The sequence below is a fragment of the Hibiscus syriacus genome, unplaced genomic scaffold (assembly GCF_006381635.1).
Source record: "Hibiscus syriacus cultivar Baekdansim isolate YM2019G1 unplaced genomic scaffold, ASM638163v2 tig00110319_pilon, whole genome shotgun sequence".
Taxonomy (NCBI): Eukaryota; Viridiplantae; Streptophyta; class Magnoliopsida; order Malvales; family Malvaceae; genus Hibiscus; species Hibiscus syriacus.
Window position 1 is genome coordinate 3,669,336 of NW_024062678.1, and position 9,868 is coordinate 3,679,203.

Sequence of the window (9,868 nt, forward strand, 5' to 3'; positions counted from 1 at the left end):
GGAGTTTGAATCCTAGCAAAATGTTATCCTATTTTTAGAAGTTTGAATCCTAAAATTCTATCCTATTTTTAGGAGTTTGAATCCTAGTATGACGAAAAATGTGTGTTGACACGTATATAATCATATTCCTGCTCTATAGATTTTCCATTACTTATCTGTATGGTATTAGTCTATTCAACTGAACGCCGATGCTTGTAATGTAAAATAATACTCATGAAATCAAAATGACTTCCATACTTTTGAACACAGATGACAGTATTCTAAAATAATATTCTTAGGAATTGGGATCAACATGGCGTTCATACTTTCTGGGCTTGAATTGATTTTGTTGTTCTACACACTGGCTGTTAATTTAATTTTTCCCTACTTTTATTGTTGCATTTTTAACATTGGTTCAAAATTTATGGTCAGTGTCCAGACACAAATTACTTGTTCATGGGAGATTATGTTGATCGTGGTTACTATTCAGTTGAAACTATAACAGTAAGTATTGAGTTGTCCAGCTTTTTTTGAACCTGTTTAACCTAGAATGATCGATTTTTTTTTCATGATTTTTTCAGCTAATGTTGATCTATTATGAACCTACATTATCTTTGTTCATCTAAGTTCGTAGTGATTTTGAAAGAAATATGATGGCTTACGATAATTGTATTACTTGCATGATTATTTTCAATTGACATAGCTTACGATGTGAATTGCCCGTCCAGCTCAGTTGGTAAGAGCGCAAGGCTCTTAACCTTGTGGTCGTGGGATCGGGTCTCACGGTGGACAATTCATAATTCTGACTACCGATGTCTCCCACGGAAGCTGCTCTCAACCTGTCGTTGAGGACAGTCTACTATCTTACCTCCCCTTACCCCCTTACCCCATTACATATGGGAATAGGGTCAGCTAAATAAATATAGCTTACAATGTGAATCCAATTACTTTTGGTAGAGGTAAGTACCAAAGTCATAGATAGTTGGTACACAATTAAACCTAATTTGGACCAACCTCAAAATTCCCACTTAAACATCAAACACTGTATCGTGTTGTTGCGTACAACAGATTACACGTTCGTTTTAAAAAGCAACCCAAATTTCATAAAATCAAATATTCGAAACCATGATTTGTTTACAACAGCTTCATGAGAACAGTATTATTCAACGTTGATTTATTTATTTTTATTATTTGGTAGAAGATTACATAAGAGTTGGACACAGGCTAGTAACTCAACTCATATCCTTGGTATTCGTCGGTATGGATACTTTTAACCATTCTCGACATATTGATTGATTTTTATAACCATCATTAATATATGACGCTCATTTTTGTAGTCAACCTTAACAAATACTAATCCTTATATGCCATAAACCAAGTGCCATTCACAATGTGATTATCATTACATGGTCTAAGTGCTTCGTGGTGGCCTTCTTGGTGGTGGAGGTGGTGGAGGTAACCTCCTTGGTGGCGACCTCCTAGGTGGTAGAGGTGGCGGCGGCGACCTCCTTGGTGGTGGTGGTGACCTCCTTGGTGGCGGAGGTGGTGGAGACCTCCTTGGTGGTGGCGACCTCCTTGGTGGCGGAGGTGACCTCCTAGGTGGGGGAGGAGGTGGTGGTGGCGACCTCCTTGGTGTCGGAGGTGGTGGGGACCTCTTTGGTGATGGAGGTGGTGGCAACCTCCTTGGTGGCGGAGTTGGTGGTGGTGGTCTCCTTGGTGATGGAGCCGGAGATAGAGGTGAAGGTGGTGGTGTCCTTGGAGGTGGTGCCAAAGAAGGAGGTGAAAGTGGTGGAAGTGGAGGTGGTGGTGAAGGTGATGTCTTCCTTGGCGATGGAGCCGGAGATGGAAGAGGAGGTGGTAGTGGTGGTGGAGTCCTCCTTGGTGATGGAGATGGAGCTAAAGGTGTGTTTGGATTAGGTGGAAGTGAGGGTTGATTTATTGGAGGTGGAGTTGCTGGAGGTAAAGGTTGAATTGTTGGTGGTGGGAGAGGAGGAAGTAGGGGTTTTTGGAGGAGGTCTTTTTATTGTAATACATATTTTGTTTTTAGCGGAAATTATCATGACATTTACCATGTAAACAAACAAGTGGAATAATGCAGTGGTGTCGTCTTCCACAGGGCCTATAACATCCAATCGCAACGTGAGCATCAGTAGGTAATGAAGAAAATAAGATTGTAAATAAAACAACTAAACACCAATGCCTTGGCCATAAGGCCAAATCAACTTTATACCAATAATCAGGTTTAGACCGGAATGCATCACACCTAAAAACTTCTCCTATTTATACACATTAACCTCATTAAATTACCATTCAGTTTTTTCTTTAATATTACTGTTATTTTATACATCTATACTTTATAATAAATTATAAATCTGATACATTGTTAAAATATTTTTTATGAGATTAAATCATAAGTTCAATGATGTAATTTATACATCAACAAAAATTTGTTTATATACCAAAAAAAAAAAGTTTTAAACATCAATCTAGATAAATTTTAGTAATTATGCACTTTTTTTATTAAACATATTTCAAATACCTTCAGTTTCATTTTTTTTTATTAAGGCTTGAATTTTACATTTTGTTTAATTGAATTTTTGTAATTCTACGTCCATAACAAGGCCTTGTGCCCTTGGCTTAATCTTAAGATTAACTTCTTTTTTTAATACAACATGTTAGTCTATTAAAAATATCTAAAATTACAATAAGGATTGACAACTATCGTCGTAAACTAAATATATAATTTGGACAAATTCTTATAACATTGAAACTAGTCACTTTAGATTATACAAGGATCAAACATAGAAAATGTTAAAAACCCAACCAAAAAACTCGAACAAAAAATAGTTATAAACAAATTTAAATGCATCGACAAACAAACCACAAAAAAAGATTAAACTATTGAAAGATCATCGAGAACCACAAATCAGAGCCAAGCATTGTGAGAAACTTTCCACAAATGCAAAATCATGTATTGAAATTCAATCAGAAGGTCTATAGCAGGAAATATCAACATGATTACAAATAAGCGTCATCTTGATCAGTTGTGACGTCTTCAAATTCAACAATTAGAAAACATAAAATAAAAAAACAGCCAAACGACCATGAAAGAAGATGAAAAACGCACCACAAAGATAGAAAAAAATATGTCATAAAGGCAGAGAAAAACGTGACACAAAAATAAAATTATTCTTATTAAAAAATTAAAAAATAAACAAAGAGGAAAGAGGAAAGAGATCCGATGGTTAGCAATCAACATCAAAACCGGTGTCGCAGGTGGATAAACAAAATCAAAGAAAAAAATTAATCTGATCTATAGATCAAACTCTAAAGAAAAGGGGTAGAGCGGCTAGCCTTAAGATTAAAGTCTTGATTTTATATTCAAATTTCATATATTTAATTATTTTTTAAACAATTTCTATTTAGGAAAAGGGAGAAAGAAAATTTTATTCTCAATAGATATTATATATTTTTATAATTCTTTTTATTGAGTTCAATGTAATTAGAAAAACATCAATTCAATTTAGTATATTAAGAAAATAAAAATAAAAAATATATGAATACAATTAAAAAATAATTAAGGATATATCTGTTTTAATTTTTTTATAGTAATAATTATCCATTAAAAATAACTATCCAGATTAAAACAGCTCCTCTAAAAAAGTTTCTTGTAAAGTATAATTGCCATTTTGGAAAAGAAAAAAAAATTCGTCCACTTGATAGATTCTTTCATTATTTTAATTTTATATGAAACAATATTTTTAAAATATTATATTTTAAAACATAAAACAATGTAATTTTTAAGAAAATTTTTTTTGAAGTTCATGACCAATTATTTAACCCAATTAAAAATGAACGTTGGGTACAAATTTGTTTAACTTCTTTTAAAGAAATTATATATTCAAACAAAAAACACTTATATTTATATATAAATATGTGGACAGAATATTTATTTATCATATATTTAGAACTAAAGTATTATATGCAGTGAGGGTTCAGGGTTTTCTCTTTTTATTTTAAATATTGTTGGTTTCTCTCTTTATTTTTATTTTTTTTGAATTAATCACTTGTATATGATTTATTGACCGATTAATCCAGATCAGGTACTGCAAAGGCGATATTTCTTATTTTTATTTCATTTTCTTATACAACATCTTTTTTTCAATTTTTAATAACTTTGTTTTGATGGTATATATTTCTCTGTCTTTATAGCACATTTTCTATATCTTTCAGCACGTTTTCAGTTGTTTGATTTGTTTATCTTTTTTTCAAGGTTGGGTTTGACATTCGCTATGACTGATCTAGATGTCGCTTATTTGTTATCATAATGATATTCTTTGATTTGGACGCTCGTACTGAATTTGGATACGTGATATGCGTTCGTGGATTGTTTTCCCACGTCGCTCGACTCCGATTTACAATTTTTCGGTGGTCTTTCAATAGCTTCATCTATTTTTGTGGTTCGTTTACCGATGTGGTGAGATATGTTCTTATCTATCTTTTGTTCAAGTTTTTTTATTAGATTTTTAACAATTTTCTTGTATGGTCATTGTGTGATCTTAAGTGACTAGTTTTTGTATAATTATAAGAGAATATCTTATTATGTGTTTAGTTTACGATTATGATTGTAAGCATTCATCGTAATTATGAATAATAAAACTAAAGACTTTTATGAGAAAAAATTATATGCAGTGGGTTTTTTTCTTTTTTCTCAACTTCTCTCTTAGTTTTCTCATAATACTTTTCACTGTTAATTGTGATATTAATCTTAAGCTGATTGTACTTTTTTTAAATATATATTTTTAAAAGTATGAAGCGCTTACAATAAATAAATATTTAAAATCTTTTTTAATCATTAACAATGTACTTATTTTATAGAAGTAATTGTTCAAATTAGAAACTACTAAAGAAAATAATACTCACTTTTATCATAGAAGTCATGTAATATTTTTTAGAATATAAGTTATATATGTGCAAATTTTTAAACACCACTGAAATTAAAAACCTCGATTAAATCTATACCAAATAATTATTCTAAAAAAGGTTTTTTTGTAGTTGTTTGGCACGGTTAATACATTGATATTTGATACAGTACCATGGGTTGGGCTTAAGACCTTAAAATATTAATTAAGCGTAAAATTGGAGGCTTTGTACTAGTCCATGTGTATTAGGTTCTGGGTGTGGTGGAAATTAACAACGATTAATTGAAGCACTTAATAACTTATCAAACTATAATAATGTATTTGTACATAACTCCTTCGGATGTAGTTAAAGGTGTTGATAGTGGCTCAAATCAAGCTGATAAATCTAATATCGCTGGTTAAAATGGGAGAAAGAGAAAATGCAGAATAACTACCAAATTATGCAAATTACATATGGCTCATAGTACATTCGCCTAACTTACGTTAATTATAAACCCAAATCCATTAACTATCATTATTGATTACATTAACTTTAAACATTAAAGACGATATTATTAAGAAGAAAAAACTTCAATAATTCTGTACATGAAAAACATTAGGTTTAATCGAGATAAAGTTGAGAGGTGGAGGTGTGTATTGTAGAGAGTGTTTATATTCGAATACCTGTATTTTTGGGTATTCGAGATACTAAATATTTGAGATTTTTAAATTTCTTGTGTCTCGGTCCATTATATTCGGGTATTTATAAAATTCAAATATTTATATTTTCGAGTCACAAGTACTTGATTTATTTTTATTTTTTTCTTTAAATTATATTATTTAAAAAAATTCATAAAAATTTAAAAATTTTAAGTCAATAATACATAATCCTCCTATAGAATTTAGTAATTAAAATTATCTTATCTAAAGATAAACTTAAAATTTTAGAAAATTATAATTAGAAAAATACACTTAAATTTAAAATGTTTAAAGGTTAAAAGAAATAATTAGAATGCGAGTACGGAATAAGTTAAGAAATCTAAAATTTAAAATACTATATTGAAATAATTTAAGAAATTGAAAATTTAAAAGTTTAGGGTGAAATACTATGGGAAATAAAAATAAAAATTTAAATTAAATTAAAAAATAAAACAAATATAATCATATACTCGTCGACCTAACGGGTCATAAATTTTACTCCATGACATTGAAATCTGGAGTAAGTACAAAGGGTTATATATGTTTAAATATAATTCAACTATTTGACATTGAACGCTAATACTTGTAATCACCATTTTTGCCATATACTATTATATATAATACTACTATTATTTATTAATATATATTACTACTACTATTATCATTATTGTTATTGTTATTATTATCATTTTACTATTGCTTTATTATTATTATAATTTTCATTTATTATTTTGTTATTATTATAATTATTATTTAATGTAATTTTATTATCACTCTTATTTATTAGTTATTATTACTATTAATTATTTTTATTTTTATTATTTTAGTATTCATTATTATTGTTATTTTATTTTATTATTAGTATTTATTATTAGCATAATAATTATTATTTCAATATATATATATATATATATAAACCCAATATCCATTTACATAACTAAAACTAAAATTCAGCCCAACTAGCCATTAACCCAAATAGTCCAAAATGCTAAGGGTTTGAGAAACCCTAGCTACACATTGGTGCCTCAGCAATGGCAACCTCCACTCATGCACCTAGTGGCCACATGAGTAGTACCAACCAATCGCCACCTGCACCAAGACAGCCCCACACACACACGCCCATCAGTGGCCCCAACAGATTCCATGAGAGCACACCGACTAGCAATGTGGTCCCAGCAACCACATTCATTTTATCAATTTTGAATTTTTTGACAAGATGTCAACAAGTCAACACAATTACAATACATTTCCATGTGAAAGGAAAAGATTTTAGTAGAGAATTAATTAACTTATTCATTTATGAGAGAAGTGGATCTCAGCAAAGATTCGAGAACCTTTGGGTTAATACATTCAGGTACTTCAAACACAATTGTTACTGACATATGATAATTCTTCTTACAGATTCAATTCCATCATAGAATGAGGTGGATCGTCATTTCCAATGGAAGGGTTCACAATGAGAAGAACTCATCCGAAAAGGGAAGAAAAGTTCATAATGAGAAGAATTTGTTCGACCTTTTACTCAAATCCATCACAGAAGGAGGTGGATCGACATTTCGAGTGGAAATGTTCATAATTGGAAGAACTCATCCGAAGAGGGAAGAGAAGTTCATAATGAGAACTTGTTCAACCTTTTTTACTTAAATCCATCACATAATGAGGTGGATCGACATTTCCAATGGAAGGGTTTATAATGAGAAGAACTCGTCCGAAAATGGAGAAGAAGTTCATAATGAGAAGAATTTCTTCGACCTTTTACTTAAATCCATCACAGAAGGACGTATATCGTCATTTTCAGTAGAAGAATTCATAATGAAAAGAACTCGTCGAATAGGGAAGAGAAGTTCATAATGAGAAGAACTTGTTCGACCTTTTAATCAAATCTATCACAGAATGAGGTGGATCAACATTTCCAGTGGAAGGGTTCATAATAAGAACTCGTCTAAAGAGGGAAGATAAGTTCATAATAAGAACTTGTTCAACCTTTTTTACTCAAATCCATCATAGAAGGATATGGATCGTCATTTCTAGTGAAAATGTTCATAATGAGAAGAACTCATCCGAAGAAGGAAGACAAGTTCTTAATGAGAAGAATTTGTTCGACCTTTTACTTAAATCCATCACAGAAAGAGGTGGATCGACATTTCCAATGAAAGAGTTCATAATGAAAAGAACTCATTCGAAGTGAGCGAAAAGTTCATAATAAAAATAACTTGTAGCTCAGAAGTTTAAACAGTTCAAGCCAAAAATGACATTTTATGTCTTTGCTCCATTCCAATTCCACATCAACAAGCAAAGAAGGCAGTTATAATCACTATTTTTCCCATATACTATTATATATAATACTAATATTATTTTATTATTATTATTATAATTTATTATTTTATTATTATTATTATTATTATTTGATGTAATTTTATTATTACTCTTATTTAGTCTTATTTATTAGTTATTATTTTATTTTATTATTTTATTTTATTTTATTATTAGTATTTATTATTATTATAATTATTATTATGATTTCAATATATATATATATATATATATATATATATATATATGTATGTATTTAAACCCAATATCTATTTACATAACTAAAACTAAAATTCAACCAAAAATAGCCATTAACCCAAATAGCCCAAAATGCTAAGGATTTGAGAAACCCAAGCTACACATTGTGCCTCAACCACCGAGCCTCCTCAGCAACGGCATCCTCCACGCATGCACCCCGTGATCCTCATGCCCTTCCTTTGCGCTGCATCAGCCCTTAGCAGTGGCCACATGAGCAGCACCAACCAGCCGCCAACTGCACCAAGTCATCCCCCCCACATGCCCATCAGTGACCCCAATAGATTCCATGAGAGCACACCGGCCAGCAACATGGTCCCAGCAGCCACTGAAGTTAGTCCCCTCTCCAATTAGCCTCCACAGTGAGCCACGACTACCCCAAAGCTTCAGATTAACAACCATACAACAGCAAAAAAATAGTAAATATTTATTTTTTTTATTTTCATTTTACACTTATAAAAGGGTTGATATAAAAACCCAAAACCTCATTGTAACAGTTACATAGAGAAATCAAAAGCAAAAAAATCTCATTTTCAAAGGAATCGAAAAGCCTCTGTTTTTCCTCTCTTTTTTGTATTGCATGCAAGTTGGGAAGGAACCAGTAGAGGAAAATCGAAAGAGAGAGAGGGTGAGCTTTTACCTGGATCGTTTGGGGTTCTTCATCGAAACCTATACTGTCGGTGAGTCGGGGGTGTGGTGTCGAGAGGTGTGGGCACCTTAGGGGTCTCGATTTTGGGTTCGGCCACAAATCAATTTTTAAGTCTCATTTTAGGGTTTTTTTGGGGTTATCTCAGTTCAAGGCTTAGAGCTCAACCACCGGGGTAGTGGTTGGGGGCGAAAGTGGTCGGTTTGTGGTGTTTTTAGGAAGTTAGGCCTTTCAGCCGAAATAGTTAGAGAGGATGGGGTTAAATGTTAATTTTAGGTTTTTGTTTGCCTTAGGTTAGGTTGGGTTTGTTTCAGCGGGTTCGACGACAGTCGTCAGAGTGAGTGGCTACCGAAATACGGTGGCTGGCGTAGGGATTTGTGATGCTCTCAGTCGAGCCATGGAAAAGGGGGAGAGAACTTTTAAAAAAAAAAAAAATGGATGGGATTTTTTTGTGGCTAGGTCAATTTTAGCCAAATATGGCTAAAAATATGTATATATAGCTTGAGTTTTAGGAAAATCACCCTTAGACCCCCGAACGTTTAGCTCATATTTATATTTTGGTCCCCATTTCATTTTTATTTATTAGATTCGAAATTAACCTACAATTTCTGTTTTATTTTATTTTGGTCACCACGTCCCCTATTTAGTTTCTATTTCTTCGAATTTGACATGCTGATTTTTATTAATTTTATTTTAGTCACTTAATTGCATTTCATTTAATTTTAGTAATGATATGTTGGTTTTGCTTGTTTACATTTTGTTCACTTTTACGTTTTATTTTATTTTATTTTTGACATCCTATTTCATTGTATTTCAATTTAGTCATCATTTTGCTATGGTATTTATTTGAAATTAGTTATTGGATTTTATATTAGTCCATTTTAGTCATTGTTTAGTCATGATTTGCTTGCTTTTTTTAATCTTATTTCATTTTAGTTCTTTATGTTAAAATACGACTATTAAACATTAATACGACCTCGCGATGATCCGCCTTGCGGTATGATTCGTGTTATTCATGGTTCGGGAAAAATTCTAATTTTTAATCGCTAACTTGCTAATTTTTTAATTTCTAACG

The 9,868-nt window shown here is 31.4% G+C and overlaps 1 protein-coding gene across 1 annotated transcript; it reads right to left on the reverse strand.

Annotated features, from left to right (window-relative positions):
* Positions 1 to 1,390: 1,390 nt before the first annotated feature.
* LOC120117232 (extensin-like) lies at positions 1,391 to 2,237 on the reverse strand. The gene is made up of 2 exons (XM_039137520.1): positions 2,210 to 2,237; positions 1,391 to 1,995 (listed from the first exon to the last, which is right to left on the reverse strand). The coding sequence occupies exons 1-2, from the start codon at positions 2,235 to 2,237 to the stop codon at positions 1,391 to 1,393; spliced, it is 633 nt and encodes a 210-aa protein (XP_038993451.1).
* Positions 2,238 to 9,868: the final 7,631 nt, after the last annotated feature.

Bases quoted from the DNA above. Each gene is read 5' to 3' on its own strand.
- LOC120117232 (XM_039137520.1), bottom strand. From the start codon at position 2,237: ATGCATTCCGGTCTAAACCTGATTATTG. The intron at 1,996-2,209 runs GTATAAAGTTGA...TACAATAAAAAG, and splicing joins CGGTCTAAACCTGATTATTG to ACCTCCTCCAAAAACCCCTA.